At 34.5% G+C, this 24,725-nt stretch overlaps 3 protein-coding genes across 4 annotated transcripts; 2 read left to right on the top strand and 1 right to left on the bottom strand.

Moving 5' to 3' along the window:
- The first annotated feature begins 2,784 nt into the window (after positions 1-2,784).
- Positions 2,785-24,422, top strand: LOC130629592 (origin recognition complex subunit 1-like). Of its 2 annotated transcripts, XM_057442848.1 has the most exons (13): positions 2,785-2,921; positions 5,877-6,064; positions 8,956-9,109; positions 10,452-10,480; positions 10,586-10,771; positions 11,672-12,530; positions 13,260-13,361; positions 13,751-13,922; positions 14,926-15,033; positions 15,597-15,866; positions 22,860-23,129; positions 23,491-23,527; positions 23,712-24,422. In XM_057442848.1, exons 1-13 carry the CDS (start codon positions 2,812-2,814, stop codon positions 23,873-23,875), a joined length of 2,649 nt encoding a protein of 882 aa, XP_057298831.1. In that variant the 5' UTR covers positions 2,785-2,811; the 3' UTR covers positions 23,876-24,422. The 2 variants fall into 2 exon arrangements, with proteins under 2 accessions (XP_057298831.1, XP_057298832.1); XM_057442849.1 differs by lacking the exon at positions 15,597-15,866.
- On the bottom strand, positions 18,544-19,722 carry LOC130629595 (uncharacterized). The gene is made up of 2 exons (XM_057442852.1): positions 19,587-19,722; positions 18,544-19,458 (listed from the first exon to the last, which is right to left on the bottom strand). The coding sequence occupies exons 1-2, from the start codon at positions 19,696-19,698 to the stop codon at positions 18,758-18,760; spliced, it is 813 nt and encodes a 270-aa protein (XP_057298835.1). The 5' UTR covers positions 19,699-19,722; the 3' UTR covers positions 18,544-18,757.
- Positions 18,834-20,793, top strand: LOC130629596 (uncharacterized). Its single transcript, XM_057442853.1, has 2 exons — positions 18,834-19,727; positions 20,030-20,793. The coding sequence occupies exon 2, from the start codon at positions 20,054-20,056 to the stop codon at positions 20,702-20,704; it is 651 nt and encodes a 216-aa protein (XP_057298836.1). The 5' UTR covers positions 18,834-19,727; positions 20,030-20,053; the 3' UTR covers positions 20,705-20,793.
- Positions 24,423-24,725: the final 303 nt, after the last annotated feature.

The following is a 24,725-nucleotide window of genomic DNA, read 5'->3' as shown; positions in this document are numbered from 1 at the left end:
TTCATTCGAACTTTAACGTCTATCACAAGAAAACAATGTCTAGTTTTGGACTCTCCTCTATACAGTGTTTTTTTGTTATATTTGGTTTAAAATTCAGATATTAGTTCGTTATTTAAAATATTAATTTTGTTTTTGTTAATTCTCGCGTCTGGTCTTTGTCTCAACTGTGGCATAAACTTGATAAAACCTGAATCAAACAAATTAACTTTAATGAAAGACTTTTTTGAAAAGAAAACAAAAATTATACTGGCTTATAAAAATCGTGGATATTGGGAAAATAATTGTGGGACACACAATCCTTCGTGGAGATAATAATATTAGCGTGGTGGCCATGATGGAATGTTTGTTATATATAAAGACCACGTTTTATCTTGGTCCGTGTGCACCGCGCTCGTTACATGAACACCATCTTAACAAACCTTTTCACAGTACTGTACAGGCTTCCCCAAAAAATTCAAATTTGCAAAAATTAATCCTGCATTAATGTATCCTGCATTAATGAATACACATTATATAAACTATGTTCAAAATGCCAACCTGTACAGTAAAAATATATTTACATTGGTATTATTAGTATCGAAACTTTAAGTCAAAAAATGTAGAGAGCTAATAAAGATTTTTCGAAGAATGGAAAAGATTTGTAGATAATTCTTCAAGCTTTTTCATATAAATCCAGCTTGTTTTTTTCGTTGGAGGTAAGGTTGAAATGTTAAGTTCTTATTTCCTAATTAGGTTTATACAACCTAATTAGGAAATAAGAACTTAACATTTCAACCTAATTTTTTAAACAATCTACCACAATGTTTTCGGTTTTTACAATGCTGTTTTTACTGAAGGATTTGCAGCACTCATTTTTTTTCTACGTCTCCGATTTTTAAACCATATATGGCAATGTTTTCGCTGTCTTTGTTGCCCTTTTGTATGTTTTTAAACGATCTGCAGCAATCTTTTCACTTTCTATTATCCTGTTTTCATGATTTTAATAAACAACCTACTACAATGTTTTTGCTTCCTACAATCCAGTTTTTTAGAGTTTAAACGATCTACAGCGATATTTTCACTATCTATGATCTCGTTTTGATTGTTTTTAAACAATCCACTGCAATCTTTTCACTTTTTATGATCTTGTTTTGCTATCTTTGTAACAAAGAATGCAAGAATATTTACATAATTCCGTAGTTAAATGATGATGTGTGATACACATGTGTTATATCAGAAACAATTTGAACTGAAACAAATTTACTAATGTGTTGAAACAAATGATCTGGAATTAAATGCGAAACCATATGAAAACAGTTATATACCAAACTTTAGTTCTTTATAATTCCAAAAAACAACTTTATCCAAAACAAATAGAAAATTTTCAAAGTTTTAAGAATTTAGTTTTTATAAACTAGTCGATAAGGCTGTGGAAGAGTCTACGAAGCAGAAGAACAATAAAAAAGAACTATCGCAATTTTGGATGAAGTCAGCAGAGACTTGTCAATGCATAATTTTTTTTTGAAACTCCTTAACTCGTTATTTGGTGTAGAGCTAACAACGCTGATGAAATAATATCTAAGATCATGTACTTTTAACAACCGCTTAATCACAACCAATATCACTTCAACCATTCGTCGAAATCATTTGATCAGCACTTCAAGCTCTATGTAATTGGTAGTAACTGTGAGAAAACAGTTTGCACATTGACAGATCATTGACATCCGCAAAGTTTTTAAACCCTTATGAGATATAGGGGGTTAAAAATTTAATTGTTCGTCAACAGCACTTCATGATTTATATCATTGTAATGAACATAAAATAGATGTAACGGGTCAACAAACTTCTTAAAAATATATTTTTTGCCCATCAGGGGTTCATTATTGACGTCAAAAATTGCAATGATGGATATTTTTTATCTTTCATCTGCCTCATATTTCCACGGGGTTTAGTATTTATTACTTATTTTAGAACCAAGTTTGCAAAATCACAGTTTTTTAATTTTCGTAACTGTTACCCTAAGAATTAGGATTTTTTTAGAAACATAATAAACTTGCACATTTAGCAGGTGGTTTTTTCACCTAAATTTAAATTGCTAATGGCTGATTTTGTAAAGAAACAAAGATATATACATACATTTCTGTTGCGAAGAAACTTCAGTGGAAAATTTCCTCTAAGCCATTATGAACCAATGTTCAAAAACATAAACAAAATCATACAGTTTGTATTAATTAAGACACTATATTAAACGATTTTAGACTGGACTTAAAAATTTGTCGTCATGTAACCAGGTCAATAAAATAGTGCAAGGTGGAATAAAATATTTTTAGGCAAATGTGAGGTAAAAAATTACCTCACATTTGCCTAAAAATATTTTGGTCTTATTCACATTGCACAGAGAGCCGATACCATAAGTATAATATTTTAGGTAGAATTTAGATTATAAATTTGCTGTTTGTAATTTTTTGCTCATATTTGATTGTTGAGTTTTTATATTTCCAATGACCAAAATCTTCAAAACCTTGGGCTTTATGTTCAAAAGTTCTGGAAACCCATACCACTTTACTTATTTCTCACTTCTTGTTTTATTAGAGAGACCCTCACCCTCAACAATATACAGTGCATTTTAGACAGATTCTGTGAGATACCGAAAACGAAGAGCTCTATACATCGCAAACTAATAAACGCGTTTATGGGAATATTTACTGTTATTTTAAGAATTTTAATTTAACCATCTGTGAATTACAAATTGTGAACTCTAAATTGGATTATTGCGTATTATTTTCTTATTTGTGTATTACATAATATATCAGTAATTTTTTATGTCTTAGTATGACGGGGAAGAAATTAACTTATAAAAAATACTTTCAGTCTGATGAAGAGGAAGTTGATTTTAAATGGGTTGGAGAAGGTCAAAAGAAAAACAGATTGATGTATTACAAGTAAGATAATTTTATACCACTTTTTTGCAAAGGACAAGACATGCAGTCATGCCAAGACAGTAGTAACTGGTTTAAACATGTGGTACATTTAGGTTTTACTATGTGCTATGGTTTTTTGATGATGTTATTTAACTGTAGTCACTACACACCTCTCATAATTGACAGAATGGTTTTAGTTGTGTAGTGTATGATAGCGCAGAGCATATTGTTCTTACCATATGAAGGCCTGGTAAAAAAAGTGGCGATAATGCGGCCCATCTCTCTGTGATGGAGTGGATGTTAAGAATTCTGTTTGGCGTAAAGTATTGCTGCACAAGGTGGTTGTTAGTTATTTACCATCTTTTGTGCATTTATTCTAACATTGTTAGGCAACTCCAACTTAAATAGTTGTTCTACGAACCCGACTGACCCTAATTTTCACAAAGATAAAAAAATAATAATATCAAGCAAAAATTTCTCATCCTCTTTTGTGAAAATATAATGAGCATAGAAGATCATCAATGATGATATTTGTTTTAGGTTAAATTTCAATCTACAATTACACTAAACAAGGTGAATTAATAACGTCACTTTAGGACCACTGTTGTTAAGGCCACTTGCAGTTGATTCTTTGTTCATGGTAATTTGCTGCGATAAAACTAAAATGCGCTTTGCTGGAATTTTTTAATTACAGAAATAGTTACGTGGTTAAACACAAGTTTATATTTTTGTGTGAATTATAACAAAAATTAGCTACTTTTGCTAAAATAGTTATAATAAAAATGAAAAACAAGACAGATTATTATTTTCGTAACACCCTCCTTCATTATAATTTTCATATATAAGTTTAAAATTACGCTATCTAAAATGTAAAACTGCAAGACCTTAAGTCGATACAATTAGGAAAAATAATAAAAACAAAGTAAAATACGGTAGTCAAAACACCTTCCTTACCAAGGAGAATCTTAAAGAAGCAACTGCAGCTCTAATACCGTAAATGATCAATTAAGCCCTCGGGGGCTTATTTATCTAAATGGGTTTTGGGGGAGGGGGATTATTTGGGAGGGGGGGGGTTTAAATGGGAGGGGGGCTTATAAAAATATGCAAAAATCTAGTGTGCTAAAAACAACGATTTTAATAAAAACAACATATCTTTCTAAAAGTAATAATAAAAACAAACACTATTCGATCTCAATATAATGGTTGGAAAGAGAAAAAGGGAGGTCGGACTTGTTGTTCCAGCAAAGTATGTTGCTTTGACAGGGAGCAAGATATTCGGAAATAAATTGTTCGACAAGTTGAAAAGAAAAAAAGAAAAACACCCTAACTTTAGTGTTATTAATACCTCAACCTGTGAAATAAATACCATTTAATCAATTGTTTATAGTAGTATTTTCTCAGTCCCTATCAACTATATTGAAATTACTGTGAATTCGAATAAGCCCCCATGGGGGCTTAATCGGGAGTGGGGGCTTATTTGTCAAAATGGGTTTTTTTGGGAGGGGGCTTATTCGGGAGGGGGGGTCATTCAGGAGTGGGGGCTTAATGGATCATTTACGGTAGATTGATATTTTAGGCGTTTTAAAACAATACCGAAAACAAGAAAGCTCCATTTGTTGGTGAAAAAAATAAAGAGCAAAGTTTTTTTCACTATATTGCCCCTTCCACAATAATCAATTGGAAGTACCAGTTGCTAAAAGATTCAAAAAGATTTTCCATCAGTTTGAATTTATAAAAGAATTACAATCAAGCAATACTCTGTATATAGATGGATGAAAATGACACAACTTGGATTCATGAACCAGATGTGGCTGGTCTAATTTTATTCCTGATACTACACATGGTGAATATAAGTGGGAGGAAAAGCTTTGAGTGTTATTCAATATGGGTGTCTTTTGTGACAGTGATTCTAAGTCTAATAGTTGTAAAAGTTATTTTTATTGTAGTTGTTATATTGGCTCAGAATGTCAATAACGGCCTTTTCTTTCTGTTTGTCATTTTTGTCACATCCAGAACGTCACATCAGGGACATTGTTGCTTCTCAAAGATTGGAGACTCTTGAAGTATATTTTACTTGCTATAACCAACCTTTTAAGTTTAAAATGTTCAATTTTTGCATGTCAGGAGCGATTTTATGTGCAATGAATTTAGTTTCAAATATTAAAACTCATAAGCGTTATATATATATAAAACATATAAAATGGTTTTCAGGACCAATAAAATTAAGCAAGAATACTTTGTGATTATCTAATTATAAATTTGTACAAAGTATTCTTTTTTAGAATTAGTCCCCTGCACAATCAATTGTAGTGTTTTGCAACAATAGCAAAAATTAGAATAAATTTAATGGTGAAGGGTGTTACAACATGGGATAGAGGGGCGTTCTTCCTCTTATATAATTAAATTATAAGGAGCTTATTCCACACCACATGAAAGTCATTAGTTGTAAGCATGAGTGACCTGCAATAAAAAATTGAATGCACCATTTGCGTGCACGAAACTTGTTTGGCATGAATGTTAACTCATGTAACGTGTGCAAAATCTTAATTCATGAATTTTTTAGTGAATCAGAAGAAAAACGTGCTAAATAAATATCTCTACAGACAGGGTTTTTAACCCTATTCTGGTTGAGCTTTTAGGAGCTCTGAAAGGTCAGAAGAAAGGAAGACACAATTTTAAAACTTCGTGGTAGATATATAGCACCCTTAAATTTCAAGAAAATTGACCTAGACTTCTTTGACAGTCCATTTCCACCATAATTCCACTGAACCAGCAATCAAATTGTGGTGGCAATTTTCGATTGCCAATGATTTAGAGGCCCGAGCAAAAGGTGTACAAACAAAGGAAATTATGCTATTTTTAAATAGCATAATTTCATAGTATTAGCATAATCAAATAAAAGGTTTTGTGACTGCATATAGGTGACTTTTGCTAAAAGGGATGCTTAAAGCAAATGTATTATTTGTTAATACCTAGGGAATGCATGGTGGATGGCACAAAGATTTCTATCAACGATGATGTAGAAGTTACACAAGACAGTGATAAAATTGCTGTTGGAACTGTACTGGAATTGTATCAAGCTATGCAAGAGAATCCCCACCGTGCTAAAATAAAATGGTACTTCACTATCGGGGAAATTCCATATCGTTATCGAACCAATTTCAGTGAGTATTAAAAAATGGTTCTCTTCTTCATGTTAAAAGTACCAATTTTTTGTCTGTCATGCAGTCAAATTTTATGTTAAAAATGCAGGAGTTATTTTGGCAGAAATAGAAAATGCAATATGTATTTAAGGATACGGTAACCCTTTTCACACACTCAGTTTAGTTAAAATATCTCTAAATCACGAAATCACAACATTGTTTTTTAATATGTTGTGATATGTGTTCTAAAGATAAACAAGAAGCCCTGGGGGCTCTAAGAATTTCCACTCGCTACCAAAATATTTGATGAAAACCTGCTAATTCGTTGTGTTATTGTGCCAAACATTCGAAGAGGTTTGGTGCATGAACCTCTGAAGATAAAGCACACAAGTGACATTATATCTTACAACAAACGCAAACAAAACAAAACGTGTCATAATAAACTCACATTTTAAAATAAATTGCTAAAAAAAATACAACCTATCATTCATGGTTGAAAGTCTTGCGATTGAAACGTTTATGGTCTTAAACGGCATTTAGTTGACAAAAAAATCAAAATTATGACCATCATTTTCAGCATACTTTTTTTATTAACTGTGCCAAATTTTGTCGAAAATAAAGCAGTTTTAATTTTTGGTTAAATCTTGGCCTAAAATGACATTTAAGGTGGCAAAAAACCAAAATTTTGATGTCACCATCATTTTCAGCATACTTTTTTTATTAACTGTGCCAGATTTAGCCAAAAATGAAGTGGTTTTAATTTTTGGATCAATTTTGGCCTAAAATGGCATTTAGGTGACAAAAATCAAAATTTCGATGTCACCATTATGTTCAGCATACTTTTTTTGTTAACTTTGCCAATTTTTGTTGAAAATGAAGTAGTTTTAATTTTGGACCAATTTTGTCCTAAAATGACATTTAAGGTGGCAAAAAATCAAAATTATTATGTCACCATCATATTCAGCATACTGTATTTGTTAACTGTGCCAGATTTAGCCAAAAATGAAGTGGTTTTAATTTTTGGATCAATTTTGGCCTAAAATGGCATTTAGGTGACAAAAATCAAAATTTCGATGTCACTATTATGTTTAGCATACTTTTTTTGTTAACTTTGCCAATTTTTGTTGAAAATGAAGTAGTTTTAATTTTTGGACCAATTTTGTCCTAAAATGACATTTAAGGTGGCAAAAAATCAAAATTATTATGTCACCATTATGTTCAGCATACTTTTTTTTGTTAACTGTGCCAAATTTTGTCGAAAACAAATACTAATTTTGTCCTGAAACGTCATTTAGATGAGTTCCCAGTAGTTAGGGAGCTTGGGTACAAAGTTTACATCTGTGACGGAGGAACGTGTAATTTTAGGGTCGATTTTTTCTCAAAAAATGCTCCAAAAGAAAAAAACGACGGTTTTAAAGAATTTCCTACGCCTTCGGGCGCGGAAATTCAACAAGAACTTAAACCAGTTTGAAATACTTTTTGTAGTTTTGTGAAATTAAATTTTTTTTGCAGGAGACAACTTTTGCGATTATTAGAAATAAAAATATTTTCTGTTTTCATTATAATTTCCTGAAGTTTCTTTGTCATAGTAAATAAGCTGTTAGCTAATTTTTTCAAATTACATACTTCTGAGTAAAATTAAACTTAACATACAGTTATACATTATTATGCTAAAGTATGCTAAAAAAGGTAGCAGCTGGTGTCCTTGAAGTCAATATTGAACAACGATCCATTAAGGGATTGCAAATCGCGATTCGGGATCAGTTTATATGTAGTGATCTCAAAATGTTCATTAAATAAAAAATCGCAATCTTAAAATTATATTTTTACTTAAGTCTAGCTATATCATGGATGTAAAAAAAAATTTAAAAAATCGCAACGCATACGGTCAGTCCACCATATTGTTTTGATTCTCACAGGATATCTTACATGGTCTTCCTTCAGAGCGAGTATGTTTTCGCAAAAAAATATCGATTTATTTACAGTTAATTCGCTTCCTGTTAAATATTCTAGAATCCGGTGTGACAAATCTAGGAATTGCATGATGCCATATTTTGATTTGACGTGTGATAATTTGCACACTAAAAACATATATAAAATACCTCAAGCGTGTTATTTTTTCATGCCATAAAAATTAAAAATTAGTTCTATAAATCAAGTAGATATCTGATAAAGATTTATAGCTAGTAGTTCCAAAAATAATTTAATTCATTGTTAACAAATAAAATTAGTCTACACCTATCCATTATTCCAAATATTTTCCAACACATCTAGCATATTGATTTTTTTGGCAAATCTCTAGGATTGTGTAATTAAAAGACCACGACCTACTTCCAGTTTGCGTCACATCAAGAAAAAGACATTTTCTTAAATTTTAATGCTGAAAGAATAAATCAAATATATCAACGTTATGTAAACCTAGTCACGCTAGCGATTAGCATAAATGTATCATTTTTTAACGAAAAAAATATTTTATTAATAAAATCTAAAAAGTTACGCAGGAAGTTTAATTTATTTTCTGAATTCATGCAGAATTTAGGTGCACATGGCTTTTGTTTTTAATTTTTTTTATGAAAGGATCAGAAACTTTATTGCTTATATTTATTTAAAAATCGTTTACTGCTAGTAGTGAACAAAAATGCGTATTTTTAAATGTAAAATAGTTGTGTTTAGAAAGATACTTAAAATAAGATCAATATGAAAGTTATTTTCATTTAACCATTATTTCAGTTTTTTGGGGAAATTCAAAAGTTTAAGAGAATAGTCATGTGCAGAGTGTGAAAGATTTTGTGTTCAGTGTAAAGTTTTTTTCCTAGTTCATACTCTAGAGTGCATATGTTCTCGTGTAATTCCCAATTTAGAGCAAAATGTTTGGTATATAAAAAGGCTGTGTATTCATTCTTTACTTTTAGAGAAACCACACAAGCAAGAACTTTACAAGGTTTTGGATGAAAACTTTATTGGCTGCATGGAGGATATTGATGCTGAGGCTATAAGTGGTATAGCTAATGTAATATTTTCAGACAATATTCCCTCAAATTTAGACGAGTCGTCTTTTTTTGTAAGGTATGTAAAGTAGTATACACTTATTCATCCACAGTGAAACTGTTGGTTAAGCTCATAATAAACAATAAAACAACTAGTTTTAAAAAATATGGTAAGCACTATTTAAAAAAAATGATACGCCATTTTTGCACAAAAATACATCATCTATGTATATCTATATATAAATATAGACATTTTAACCAGGAAAGATATGTTAACAAATTTAGAGAGATAATGTAACCAAGCACTAAAATCCATACATAGCAGGACAAGTGGTTAAAGCTGGAGCATGGCAATTTGTAACCTTTTATTTCTGACTAAAAAGGGTCTGACAGATCTGAAAAAGACTAAATAATAGACCTGGACAGACATAACAAACAAGAAAGTGCGTGACATAGTAATTAATACTTTTTAACAAGGAGCGATATAGAAAATTCTTTTTTTTTTTTTAGCCAAACAAACATCTATAAACTATCGGCTAACTATCTTTTTGTAAGATAATTGTAAGTTAAATCTCTGTCTTTCAATAAAAAGGTCAAATAGACAATGCGCGTACACAGCTTCAATTTCCTTCTTTGAAATTATTTCATAAATAGTCTCTTATGACTAGTTGTGTTAATTAATCTAAAAAATACAGCATTTCTTGTTAATATTGATTAAATAGCACAAGCGTAGAAACTTCCATAAAAAAATCGACTTCATTTAAAAATCGCTTCCCAACAAAAATAAAGAAGTACAGCTCGTCTTTTTTTTTGCTACAGTTGTAAACTCTCAAATGTTTGCCTTAAGAGTATCGAAGTTTTTTAAAACTATCAAAGCCTGGGTGTGCAAGGTTAATAATGCTGCAATTTATTTTCAAAAAACTTCCAATACCCAACTGTACGAAGTTTAAACAATCCTGTATTCCATAACAAAAAAAGTTTGTGATCATTTAACTTTACTTTGCTTGTACAACCAGTTCAGTCATAATGTATAAAGTATGTTGGATGTGTAATTGTACCATTGTGAAATTTTATTTGCTAAAGTGAACGACTTTGGTCTCTTATGGAACTTCCATAAGTTCAAGTGAAAGTAAAACTTTGTCAAAGGTCAAATTGAAAGTTAGGTTCTCTGGCCTAAATATTATTTTCTTTGTTTCTTTATTATATGTTTTGAATATTTTTGTCAGTTTTCAGTAAACTTGTCACCTATAAGCTTTAGCAACTCTTTGAAAAACAAATTAAGATTAAAAACGCCAATATTTAAAATATTTTCATACCAGCACTTTGAATACACTTTTTTTGTACTTGTAAATACTTTTCAAGTGCTTATTGACTTTGTGATCATAATGCTTTAACTAATTGAAAAAATTGCTTCTCTACAGGCATGGGTTTGGAAAAATAGCAACACCAGGTAAACTATGATTTTATTTTTGAAAATGTAAACAAAATATTTTGTGTTTACCCCCCAAAAATTTATTAATAAACACGTGGATTTTATTTTGTATAACTCTTTTAGGTAAAACTAAAACGGCTAAAAAGACTTCGGTAGCATCAAAACACCATTTGGAACCTTTGAAGCCACTACCACCCAAGAATGTGTCATCACCAAAAAGGAAGGGCAGTCAAAGTGTTTATGAAGGAGATAGTGTGCCACCTGATAAATTGACTAAGCTTACGCCTAGACGTCAAAGAAAAACATACAGTATGAAATTTGAATATTTCGTCAGATTATGTTTAAATGATTGGGTCTTTTTTTACTTTTTGCAAGATTATACCATACATTTTACAATCCAATTAGTGACTTATTAGTCGATACAAATTCCGATAACCAGTCTGTTGAAACTTTGAATGTTCGATTCATTACTTAGCTTTTAAAAGTAGGAGTTTTGCATCAACATGTGTTTTTAACTAATTTACACAGGACCCCACCGTTTCTAGAAATCCCAAAAACCCTGGGAAAATAAAATCCTCCCGAATAAGCCTGAAAAATCTTAAAATTTTCTGGATTTTTGTATCATGTAATGTGACAGGAGTAACACCATCTTCAATAACTTGTGAGTTGGTTGAGCTTCTAGGTATCAAAATTTCAGAAAAGTGTTCTAAATTGATGTTTAAATTAGTTTAAGAGTATAAGAAATGATTTTTTTTTTTGAAACTTCTAAAAGCACTATAAGTTATTATAGCTGCTTTGCTAAATTATAACTAACTAGCTGCTTTTCAAAATTATAAATAACTAGCTGTTTCACAAAATTATAACTAACTAGCTGTTTTGCAAAATTATATATAACTAGCTGCTTCGCAAAATTATTACTAACTAGCTGTTTCGAAAAATTATTACTAACTAGCTGCTTTGCAAAATGATAAATAACTAGCTGCTTCGCAAAATTATAAATAATTAGTTGCTTTCTAAAATTAAAACAAACTAGCTGCTTTGCAAATTTGTGAGGAACTAGCTACTTTGCAAAATTAAAAGTAATTAGATGCTTTGCCAAGTTATAAGTGACTAGCTGCTTTGCAAAATTATTTTAAAAAAGGTGATTAATATATGTATGATTTTCTGTTAATTTTAGGTTATAGATATATATTTAGTTTTCTTGTTTAGATGCTGAGCAAGCTGCTGCCAAAGTTACTGACTCTGACGATGAAGAGTTGGGAAATATTTCAGGATCTGAAAGTAACGCAAGTAGCACGTCCACAAGCACTAAATTGCCACTTCAGCATCCAGATGCGACCAACAAAGAAAACATTAATGCAGTGTCTTTGGTTGTTGAAAAGACGCCTTTCAAGTCTTATGAGATGAGACACAGATCAAAAGGTGATTCCGTTAAACCTGTTAGGTTGACACGTCGTCAGACTATGAGTAATGTGAGTCATGTTACTTTTGTTTCGAATGAAGATGTGTTGTTGCTGAACGAGGCAAAAACACCTGTCAGAAGGACAAATAAGTTAGAAGTAAAAAGTGAGCAGATTGTTAGAACTAGAAAACAAAATCAAAAAATTCGCAATAAACAGAAATCGTCAACAAAAATTAAGAATGAGGATGTGTTTGATTTTCCCTCTGATGAGGAGATCAACGCTCCTTCCTCTGTCAGAAGATCAGCAAGAAAATCTAAAGTATTGAGGAAGAAAGAAAAGTTTATAGTAGATGATGCTGATACTGGTGATGAGGATTTTATTCCCTCTTCAAAAGAGAGTAAAAATGACGAATTGGATGAGGCAGAAATTTCCGATGATGTTAGCGAAAGTGACGATGTTATACATTCAGAGGAGGAGGAAGAGGAAGAGAAAGAGAACAAGCGTGTAAAGCATCGAAAACGCCGTACAATATGTATGTCAACTTCTAGAACTCCCTCAAGGAGCGTGAAAAAAGTGAACAAATCCAGCACAATGACCCCAGGAATTAAATCGCGACAAAAGCCTCGATTACAAGCAAAAAGTCCACTAGAGAAAGCTAGACAGCGGTAAAGTCTAAATTTTTTTTGTAGTTATCTGTATGCATACTTTTATGAATATTTTAATATTTGGCAGAATTTACATAAAAGTTTTATTAAAGTTTCACCGCAGCCATTTTTCACGTTCACCGCAGCCATTTCACAGCAAGTAAATGATTGCAAATGGGCAGTTGTACTTACTTTCTGTCAATTCACTTGCGGTCTGTTTACACAAGTTTTTTACACCTGTTGTATTGAATTAAAATTCTGACTGAAGTGAGTTCCACTTAATATGAACAGTTAGAAGCTTGTTAACGGAGATTAAAGTGATTTTATTTCACTCCGAGAAATTAAAAATTTCATTAAACGCAGCCTGATTGTTCCCGGACAAGAAGATTTTTTGAGATAATTTTCCGAGTAGGAAAATTTTAATTCATATAATCCGCCATCTTAAATGCAATGCTTTTCACAATTTCCTACAATGTTTTAACACGTCATGTATTTCTCGCATTTTTATTGGCTGGAAAGAAACTATTTGCAGGGAACATTCTAAAAGAGTTAAAGCTTTCAACATTCGGAATCCTGTCCAATCCATGAAAAATTTCTGGATAATGCTGTAAACTTACTTTAATTCGCATGCCTATGTTGGAAATTTTTCTTGTCCGGGAACTATTTTAACTATTTTAAGTGGAGATCTGCCTTTAACAGGAACAATCCTGTTGTGGAACGTTTAACTGACTTCTTGGTGTCTCCTTATAGTTTACATGTATCGGCTGTTCCTGATTCTTTACCATGTCGTGATGATGAGTACGAAGACGTCTACTCCTTTGTATATGGTCGGCTGCAAGAAAATACAGGAGGGTATACAACGCTGTTTCACTTTTTTGTATCTTTGCATATTATTTTTTTCTTCTTCTTCTATAACATTCTTTTATGACCTCATTAGATAAGGATCTGGAAAGAAAGAAAAAAAGTTAAAACCCTGTCAAAAATACTTCATTTAAAAGATTTTAACTTATAAAAGAAGTCTGGGGATATGTTGCATTAAAAATAACTATTTACAGTTAAAAGATTTGATTAAGGTGAATAAAGTTTGTGGTAAATTATGGCTATCCTCTTATATCTTATGACCTTTATCATCTCCCTGATTGACTATTTAATACTTGCCCGAATGAGAAATTGTTCAAACTACCACATTATCCATGTGAGTTCTTTTATTTCTTCCTAGATTTCTCTATTTCTTTCTTTAGATGTATTTATATTTCTGGAGTTCCAGGGACAGGTAAAACAGCTACCGTTCATGAGGTGATAAAGACGTTACAAAGTGATGCTGATGGACGCAACATTCCATATTTCAAGTTTGTGGAAATTAATGGCATGAAGCTAACTGATCCCAATCAAGCATATTGTACTATACTGAAGGTTTGTATTTAAGTTACTTCAGCAAACAGTTTTTATTAATCGTACCAAAGTCTAGACTAAATCTTTAATACTTAGTTTTTTTATAAGTTTTTGAGTTTCTGCCTAGGACAGTCCATGTCATTTTCAGGAATGTGAGATATTTTAGCTGGCCCGGTTTAACATATTTCTTTACTTTCGACCTAAAAAAAGCTACCACACGAAGCGTTATACTTTATTTGTATTGGGTTCCTTCTTTAAAGTATTTTCTTAATCCTGCTGTTTCAGTTTTTTCGAAAAAGGTAAACAAGAAGCAACCCTCCACTTTACCTAATTTTACTAGCGCTTCCTGGTGCACACAAGTTGACCGTGCAGTAACCCCAGGGCTATTTCTGCAGCTATGGCGTGCTACCGCTTCGTAATAGCCCTGGTTCAAGCATTTGCTACATTTAGTTGAACTCTGTGTTTTGTATACAAATAAGAAGTTTGGCAGAGCTGCTTTCCCCACACATGCTGTAAAGAGATGAAGTGGAGAGGAAAGATGTTTAACTAGCTAGCTATGAATGTTTATAGCTTTTTTCATCGATTCGCATTTTTCAGTAAAAGTATTCGTATAAAAAATTAATGTTAGTACCTTGCATTCAAAAATGGTATCATTAATAGTATTTTTGAAAAAGGCCTAATCTGATTGTTATTGTTATTTAAATTGGACGCGTACAGTCTTTTAAAGTAATTAGTCGGTGGCCTGTGGAAATTTTTTATACCGCTTGCGTGCATCTCTTGCAGTACCATTTTGCGTGACAGACAGACAGACGTATACGGGTATTATAAAATAGACTAGTCGTTGCCCGTGGAAAAATCCACGGGTTCGCCCGTCCTTTATATTTACCCGTGGCAACAAAGTGGATAAAATATATCGCATTTGATATTCGTGTTTCCGCAGCACGATTTTCTAACTCAGCGGGGGGTCCGCGCAGAGACAGACAGACGACGGCTATTATTATAGAGATTTGTTAAATTTTTATAGAAACTAACTGGAAAGAAGGCAACTCCTGATCATGCGGCAAGTTTGCTTGATAAGAAATTCAGCCAACCAGAACCGAAAAAAGAAAATGTAGTTCTGTTAGTTGATGAGGTGAGTTGATGAGGTGATGAGGTGAAAGGGTTCTCCCCATTGTGATAACGATTTTTCTTTTTTATCCTTGCCACCTCTTTTTAAAGAAATCACTCACTCGTTATAGCCGAAAGATTCCTTTTAAACATGGTCAAAAAATTGTTTCCTAAACTTTAAAAAAGAGCATTAAAGAACTAAAATTTGATGGACTGATTCTTGGCTTTATACTGTATATATTGCCATTGACAATTTTTATTGTAAGAACAAGAAAATTTGGGCTTTTAGCCTGAAATGATCTTAAGCATTTTTGTAAAAAATAATTTTAACTCGTATTACGTTATTTTGTTTTAACCAAGTACAAGTTTTGCATAAAGGCGACTCGTGACTCTTTCTGCCTGGAAAAACATATCTTCATACTTTCTTCATATTTCCATATTGTTCTTAGTGTGTCCTTATTCTCTAGATATGCCCAGTCTTATTCTTTCTACGAAATTTCTCTCATAAACATTTTTTTTAAACATTCTAAAGATGTATATTTACTCTTACAAGTTGAAAGTCCTCACGATCCCCTTTGTCATTCGTAGTTAGATCTACTTTGGACTCGCAAGCAGAATGTGATGTATAACCTATTCGACTGGCCTACTCGCCGTCACTCGAAACTCGTTGTTTTAGCCGTCGCCAACACAATGGACTTGCCAGAGCGGATTATGATGAATCGTGTATCGAGTAGACTCGGTTTAACTCGAATGACATTTCAACCGTATACGTTTCGCCAACTTCAAGAAATCGTGCTGTCAAGAATCAAGGGTGTCAATGCGTTTGAAGAAGACGCTCTTGAACTGATCGCTAGAAAGGTGAGCTGACTTTTCTACTTTGTTTCACCTTTATCGAAGTAACCAGAGGCGGTCAATAATGCAGATAAATAATGGAGTATTTCAAATTACGTCAATACTTTTTTTGTTTAGTTAGGGCTAGGTCATTGAGCCAGAGATGGTGAACATCATCATCATCATCATTCTCGGCTTAACGTCCGTTTTCCATGCTAGCATGGTTGAAAGGGGTATATTAATGACCCTCTTCCAATCTGATCTAGACTGTGTTAGATCTAAACTCAACTTCCTCTCTATCAAGTCTGTCCTTATAACCTCCTGCCAAGTCTTTCTCGGTCTGCCTCTGGGCTTTGCCCCAGGAACTATCAAGTCTCTACACTTTCTTACCCAATTATCCTCCTCCATTCTTTCCAAGTGCCCCAGCCAATTCAATCTTCTTATCTGGATAACATCTTTAATTCTACGGAGACTTAGCCTGCTTCTTAGCTCATCTGAACTCTTTCTGTCTCTCAGACTGGCATTACACATCCACCTAACCATTCTCATATCATTCCTTTCTAAACGGTCAAGATCTTCCTGCTTCACTGCCCATGTCTCACTACCGTACAACATAACACTTCTTACACAGGCCTCATACAACCTACCTTTTACCTCAATTGACAGGACTCTGCTAGTCAGTAAAGGAAGTAACTCTCTAAACTTTTTCCAAGCAGAACCTATCCTGCAAGTAACACTTCTTCCAACACCCCCTTCACTGCCCAACATATCACCTAAGTAACAGAAGTTCTTAACTATCTCTAACGAGCCACTGTTGTACATCATTAAAGCTGGAAATACTTCATTTTCTATAATCTCACCTTTGCAACGCTTGCATACAAACTGTATGTCAGCTCTTAACCTTCCACTAATACTACTGCACTTCTTATGTACCCAATGCTTGCAAGTCTGACAAAAAATTGAGTTACTACCAACCCCTTTCCTGCAAACTCCACAAGGCCACTTTCCAACTACAAGGTCACACTTGGCTGCAATGCTACTTATCATGACTTTAGACTTTGCTGTGTTTACCTTCAGCCCTTTCTCTTCTAGTCCTTTCTTCCACTTCTCAAACTTTTCAACTAATTCTTCCATCGACTCTGCTATGAGAACCAAATATCTGCATACAATAACTCCCATGGACAACCTGTTCTGAACTCCATCGACAGCGCTTCTAAGACCAGAATAAACAACAAAGGACTAAGTACAGAACCCTGATGTACACCAACATTTACACTAAATTCATCACTAAGTGAATCGTTAATCCTGACACGACTTCTAGCATTGCTGTACATAGACTGAACCATCGTAACTAGCCACTCATCCACACCTAATTTTCTCATAGCCCACCAAATAACTTTACGTGGCACTCTATCAAAAGCTTTCTCTAAATCTACAAAGGCAAAATAGAGATTCTTTCTCTTTCCTAAATACTTTTCCTGAAGCTGTCTGAGTAAAAATATTGCATCTGTTGTGCCACGCCCTGGAACAAAACCAAATTGCATCTTATCTATATCAATTCTTTCTCTAAGTAACTTATCAATCACTCTTTCAATAACTTTCATTACTTGATCAACCAACTTCAAACCTCTATAGTTACCCCTTTCTAATGCATCACCCTTGCCCTTGAAACAGTTCACTATTACACTCGACTGCCACTCACTCGGAATAGCACCATCCTTTATAATCTGGTTAGCAAGACTTGTAATGAGCTCAACTCCAATATATCCAGATGCTTTTACCATCTCTGCAACAATACCTGATACTCCTGCAGCCTTGCCAATCTTCAATTTCCTAATAGCCTCCACTACCCATTCTGTCTTGATCGGCATAGCTGGCCCTTCTACGACATCATCATCAGACAAATTATCTTGATTAGTCTTCTTCATTTGCTTTGCTATCTTGAATACGTCATTGCGCTGGTCTTCCCTTCTTAACACATCTGCAAATCTGTTTCTCTCTGCTTCTGATTTTGCCTTATACACTGCGGTACGAGCGCGACGCTTAGCTTCTAAGTAAATATTTTTACTACCACCTGACTTCCACTCTTTCCAAAGTTTCCTCTTTTCCTTTATCCACTGGTCAACCTCATTATTCCACCACCAGGTCTGTCTATGTCTAGCTGGTCCTTTCGTCCACCCACAGGTATCATCAGAAGCTTCTAGAAGACAATTCTTCAAAGTAGTCCAAGTACTTTCAACATTGTCACTATCACATTGACTATTGTAGGCTAACTGCTGAACTTTTGCACTAAATTGTCTTGCTACAATCTCTTCCTTCAGCTTCCAGACTTTTCGACGGGGCCTGTACTTTCCCTTGGCTTCTTTAACACTATTCAAGATAATATCACAAACCAGCAACCTATGCTGGGAAACACACTCTTCCCCCGATATAACTTTCACGTCCTTCACCACTTTCTTGTCTGACTTTCTAACCAAAAAGTACCTTAAGGGAACTTATTTTGGCGGGAACTAATTTTGGCGGACGAAGGAAATCTAAAAAAAATTTAATTTTGGCGGGAACTAATTTTGGCGGATCAACGAAATTTTTAATTTTGGCGGGAACTTATTTTGGCGGGTGGCGGTTTTTTTTAATTTTGGCGGGAACTTATTTTGGCGGGTCAGCGGATTTTTTAATTTTGGCGGGAACTAATTTTGGCGAGTGAAGGATTTTTTCAAATTTCAACGAAAATTTTCTTTGGTAAAGATGTAGAAATAAGCATTACAAAGCAAAGAATTTTAAAACAAATACTAAAAATCTACTCTTCTTCATCGTCTATGATAATGTCAAATGCATTCCGACTAAAGTCTATGTCATCCTCGTCACGCGTGTACTCCTCTTCTTTGTCATCGTCATTTTCGACTCGCACGTTGATGAAGCTATCCCATGGTGTGATTCATTCTTGGAACAAACTTAAGAGGTGTCTGGTCCAGATTCATAACAAGTTGGTGAGGGATGCTGTGTTGTTCGATGGTCGAAACAATATCGTGAAGAAATAGTAATTCGCACTCCTTTTTGGCTCCTTCAGTGATTTCAACTTTGGAGGTCGTTTTCATTCTTTTCTTGAAACCCATTCTCTTGAAGAGGCTTTTTGCCCAACTGTTATCAATTTTAATATGCCCCAACTCAAATTGAGGGTTTCGTGATATTAGAGCTTTCGCTGCAGCGGTTGCAACTGTTCTTGAAACAACACCTCCTCGATTTCTCAGTGCAATTAAAAATCTTTGTACCATCTCATCTAGACTGCCAAGGAACAGAGGTCTACCGCGTTTCAAAGGAACAAATTTGGTTACCACGCTACGTTTTTCTCGGGTTGAATCTTTCAGCTCTTTTTTGTAAAGATTGCCAAATCTTCGAGCTGTACTCTCACTTAACGGCCTGTCTTTGGTTTGAAACTTTGTGATTGCAGCCGCACCACCATGAATCGCAACATATTTTCCGATATCAAATCTTTCTTTTTCTGACCAACGGTTGTATGATTTTTTGCCACTGGATTTAACATTTTCAGTCGCGTCTGTAACAGCTTCGTAGTCTAACGAACCAAGGGATGATTCTTGCTGGAAGTCAGTTGGTTGTGGGCCTAAAATGAATAAAACGAACCACTATGTAATTGCGAATTTTGACCAAAAATTAAAAATTTTCAAACAAAGAAAGAAACTTCTTCGCAGGTAGGTATAACAAAAAAAAACATCAAAGAGAAATACTTACTTTGTTCCCTAGAACTGTTTGAAGGTGTTTCGTCTGAAGTTTTTTCCTTTTCAGCGGCCCTTTGTTGAGCTTCTTTCTCTTGTAATTTAGCTAACTTCCTGATGTAAGACATTTTGAAAGCCGGGAGATAAAAAAGGAAACGTAAGTTATCTGTATCCTGTATATTTACTCGAACATAAACATTCCATTCACTTGGCCTATATTTACACTAAAAATCGAACAAAAACATTCTTTTTTTCTTGGCTAAGGCCCGTTTAGACTACCCAATCGAACAAAAACATTCTTTTTTTCTTCGCTAAGGCCCGTTTAGACTAACCAATCGAACAAAAACATTCTATTTAATTGGGAAAGTTCGGTCTACACTGACAAATAGAACAAAAACGTTCTATTTTCATGCTAGGCAATTAAAAAATCGATCGATTGACATTTTTGTTTTTCATCAGAGCTAGAAAAGAAAAGACGTCCATATGGCTTACAACAAGACGTTCGAGTTTACAGCTGCTGTCAGAGGATTCCATTATTATAAAACTTATTGGAAACCTGAGGAAAATCAATCACTGGACTGCTTTCATGAGAACAACAATGTTTTCGATAGATTTGCAATCAAAGTTTGTGAATTCGGAAATGACAAACCAGTTGGCCATTTACCCAAAGAAATCTCAAGGGTTACAAAATTTCTTCTGGACAGAGGAGCGTCTATGAAATCCACGTTGACAAGTGTACACTATCGAAGATCACCTCTCGTTCAAGGAGGCTTGGAGATCCCCTGTAAAATAACTGTTACTTTACCAGGGACAGTAAACAATCTTTTGGTTCTTGCAAGATACCAACAACTTGTAGAAGCCTTGTATACAGAGCCGAAAGAGGAATTGATTCTTGGTTCGTTCTTACATATTGCAGTTATTTTAGATGTCGTGGTTCCAACCGAAGAGAGACCAAAGCGTAAAAAAAATACAGCCAAAAGCCAAAGCAAAGAGACGAAAAAGCAAAAAGATATTCGAAACTTTTTTGGAAACACCTCAGCTGCACCAGCCCCAAAAAGGCAAAAAGTTAACAACAAACCTAAAAAGTCGTCACCATCGTCAAGCAAGGACTTAGAAATCATAAATATTGATTAAAAATTATCTTGTATTAGAGGTTTATTATGACATAATATTTCTAGCGCAAAGGTATATTTCTAAAAGATATAAAAAATTGAAAAAAAGTTGATTTTTGTCGATTTTTTAAGGGGAACTTATTTTGGCGGATCAACGAAATTTTTAATTTTGGCGGGAACTTATTTTGGCGGGTGGCGATTTTTTTTAATTTTGGCGGGAACTAATTTTGGCGGGTGAGTAAAATATTTAATTTTGGCGGGAACTAATTTTGGCGGATTTTGCCCCAATCCGCCAAATCCGCCAAAATTAGTTCCCGCCAAAATAAGTTCCCTTAAGGTAATCTATCTGTGTCTTACAACCACCTGACTCATATGTTATCAGCCTACTCTGTCTCTTACTGAATGATGTGTTGCAAACCACCATGTCCGTTGCCATTCCAAACTCAAGCAATCTCTCCCCTTCCTTATTTCTGCTCCCAAATCCATAGCCTCCATGCACACCTCTATAACCTTCAGATGACTTCCCAACATGACCATTAAAGTCGCCGCCCACCATGACAAGTTCAGTGTCTCCAAACTTTGATGTGACTGCTATTAACTCATCATAAAACTTATCTTTATCTTCCTCACTGAGTCCACACTGTGGAGCATAAACTGACAGAAAAGTGACAATCCTATTACCTATCAAAAACTTTATCACTATAATACGACTATTAACACGCATAACATCTATTACTTTTTCTACCCACTTCTCCGCAACGAATATGCCAACTCCTCCATATCCATCACTATTACCAATCCAAAAAAGCTTATACCTTGCCCTCCTACCTTCCACAAATCTCACTGAAGCTCCTCTCCACCTAACTTCCTGAACACAACACATATCAACAGATCTACGTTCTAACATTTCAACTACTTCACCTGCTCTACCTCTCAGAGTACCAACATTTACACTAGCCATCCTCAACCTAGTGTTATCTACCTTGTGATGTGATAGCTGGGTAACGGTCTGACGATGCTCACATCTGACATCTGTCCTACCGTGCGCGACACCTTCACTCCTTAGAGTTCCAGCCCCGTTTACGCAGTTTGTCTGATCAACTATTCTTACGGCCATTAATAAAGAGTTTTGGCATTGTTTTACAGCTGGATGCCCTTCCTAGCGCCAACCGTTCACAGACCGGACTGGGTGTTTTTTAAAGTGACACCATCACTATGTGGCATTTCATGGGACTTCCACAATCGCCCCTTTAAACTAAGGTATGGTGAGTGACACCATCACTGTGTGGCATTTCATGGGACTTCCACAATCGCCCCTTTAAACTAAGGTATGGTGGAGGACGTTCAACTCCTCTCTTGTCTCTTAAGGAGACCCTTCACCGATACGATACTGTCAAAAACTTCTTTCTTTTAAAAGCTTAAAAAGATTTAAAAAAAAAAGTAATCGGGAAATTTAACCTAATGTATTGGTTAACAGAGTGATTTATTATATACTGTGCTTATACTGCCAACTTTTAACGAATTTAATAAAACAAATTGAGTTGGCAAACGTTGTTGAACTGTCTGTGATTATATTTTCCTACCTCCAAGCTCCTAACCTTTTGTGCAAAGCTAGTAGCACTTTTAAAATTTTCCAGTCCTTTCCGTATTTTCTAACAATTTTTTATTTACCCACGAACTTTTAATTTAATCACGGTGCGACATTTTTAAAAATATTTATATTCGTTTCGAATTATCTCCGTCAGTAAGACCGCGGACATTTGAAATGAGACACATTACAAGTTGTTAACACCTTTGTCGTCAGTTTTTTTTAAATAGTTAAAAATCTACAAGCTCGTAGTATTAAACAACCCAGAATTTAAGAAACTGGTCGTTAGCCACAAACACGCGGACGGGCGGGCATGCGGCCGGCCGGACAATTGAAAATAATAATCTTTCTCACTTCAAATACATGTTTATTTTGATAAATTAATTTTTGCGACGAAAAATATATTTAAACCCTTCATTATTTTCAATATTTCAAAATAACTAAAAATTTTGAACTAAACGGCCTTGCCAAATGTCTTAATAACAAAACCTGTAAAATAACGTTTGACCATGTAACCTTTTCATCACTCAATCATAATGGCTACCCTGTTATTTTTAAAGATATTGAACATCGTGTTTGCTTTGCTTAGGTTGCCGCTGTGTCGGGTGACGCACGTCGTTGTCTTGACATTTGTCGTCGCGCCGTCGAAATAGCTGAGTCATCCATGTTGACGACCAGTCCACGTAAACGGTCGAAAGGCATTGTGGGTATGAAGCACGTAGAGTCAGCATTAAAAGAAATGTTTTCTTCGCCCAAAATATTAGCTCTGCAGAGTTTGTCGGTGATGGAGACAATGTTCATGAAGGCGATTATCAGCGAGTTTCGAAGAACTGGTATTGAAGATGCGCTGTTTATGGAGGTAGAATTTGTACTTTTAATTATATCTTTACTACACACGCACGAGCTTTTTGTTAGCACATGTGTACTTTGGTAAAAAAATTATTTAAGGGCGCACGCGCAACCAAAAAAAAGCTCATGAGCTATAATACGGAATATGTAGTCAAATGGGAAGAAGCCTTTTTTTCCATTTTAATTTCCCACTTGATGCATTCTGCTAAAAACATTGACATTACTATTTATCCACCGTAGCTCGTCGTTGTCTTGCTTATACAGACAATAGTTTTCTAGACAATGCTAAAACTCACCAAAAATCTCTAATGTTTTTATGACAATGGCGTATTCTTTAGATGTTAAACTTTTTACTATGTTTTTCTTTATAGGTGTACGACCAGTTCCAATCGCATTGCAGAGCTGAAGGTCTTATTACGTTTAAAAATTCAAAACAACTCTCTTTCTTGCCATTCTTCTTCTGAGTCTTGCCATCCTTCTTTATCATAACGTCCTCAACAATAAGATTTGCTCGGTTACCCAAATCTGAACTTTCAGTCTATTGAAATTTTTTTAATTTTTGATTTGAAATTTTATTGTGTTTGTTGTTTAGGTGGCTTCGAACCTCCAAATGTCTCTGAGGCGTTTGCGATGTGCAATAATCTCGGCTCATGCCGTTTGTTACTCACGGAGTCTGGAAGTAAAGATATTTATCAACGAATTCGTTTAAATGTGAATACAGATGATGTTTTGTTTGCATTTAAATCGAAGAAATAGTGGCAAATGAACAACCTCGTCCCCAGGGTCTTGTGGCCCCTAACTTCTCAACAAAGCAAATTCCCGTGGGAACGGGGTTGGCAAATCAAGGCATCGAGTTTGGCTGGTCCATCGAATGATTTTCGAGTTACAAGAAGCTGCTACATACATCGCAGAGTCCACTTCTACGGTGTTAAAAGCGGAATGCAAAAAAACAATTCGGATATGTTGTACGTTTACGGTCGCGGTATGATATCAATACAGAGGTTTGGTGTCACTATGGCGAAAATACGCTAAGTTAAACTTAACCTTCCATGGTTGTGTTGTCTTATTTATGTATGAACTGTATACACTTTGGAATAGTCTATCGTGCCGCCATTAGGTAACGCTATACGATAGTGATTATTTTCATGTAATAACGACCTTCGGTGAGTGTGTAGATATTGAACAGATATTTAATTTCGCCAAGAGGCTAGTCAAAATAGAGTTTGACCTGGACAAAATTTGGATAAATATATATTTGGCACCATTAGAAAGGCAATTTTGTCTACTATAGCGTTTCGAAACATTACAATCTCGATTTTTTGAGTTCATTGTTAAGGACGGGAAAGTTTATTCCGGCGAAAATTCTTTAAAGATTTACCTGCAAATGTTACTTCGTAAAGTCAAACTGGGCTTCGTTGGGCAAGTGCCTCTCCCAGGCGTAAGGAGCTTAAGTGCAGCAAATTTTATTGGTCGGTTGGTACTTGAGCATCAGTTATGCATCATTCAGTGATATCACGGCACATATAAGTAGAAAGGTATGTAGCAAAGAGGACAAGCGCCTCGTCGTCAATATTTTACGACGGCCAATTCTAGAGAGGGAAGCTGG

Source organism: Hydractinia symbiolongicarpus, chromosome 2 (assembly GCF_029227915.1).
Source record: "Hydractinia symbiolongicarpus strain clone_291-10 chromosome 2, HSymV2.1, whole genome shotgun sequence".
In the NCBI taxonomy this organism is placed as follows: Eukaryota; Metazoa; Cnidaria; class Hydrozoa; order Anthoathecata; family Hydractiniidae; genus Hydractinia; species Hydractinia symbiolongicarpus.
The sequence above is the reverse complement of the archived record's forward strand: the minus strand, read 5'-3'. Positions and strand labels throughout refer to the sequence as shown.

Excerpts from the sequence above, each read along its gene's own strand:
- LOC130629595 (XM_057442852.1), bottom strand. The coding sequence starts at position 19,698 with ATGTCTTACATCAGGAAGTTAGCTAAATTACAAGAGAAAGAAGCTCAA. Across the intron at positions 19,459-19,586 it reads AAACAGTTCTAGGGAACAAA|GCCCACAACCAACTGACTTC; the intron begins GTAAGTATTTCT and ends TATTCATTTTAG.
- LOC130629592 (XM_057442848.1), top strand. The coding sequence starts at position 2,812 with ATGACGGGGAAGAAATTAACTTATAAAAAATACTTTCAGTCTGATGAA. Across the intron at positions 10,481-10,585 it reads TGGAAAAATAGCAACACCAG|GTAAAACTAAAACGGCTAAA; the intron begins GTAAACTATGAT and ends TAACTCTTTTAG. Across the intron at positions 13,362-13,750 it reads CTGCAAGAAAATACAGGAGG|ATGTATTTATATTTCTGGAG; the intron begins GTATACAACGCT and ends TTCTTTCTTTAG.
- LOC130629596 (XM_057442853.1), top strand. The coding sequence starts at position 20,054 with ATGGCTTACAACAAGACGTTCGAGTTTACAGCTGCTGTCAGAGGATTC.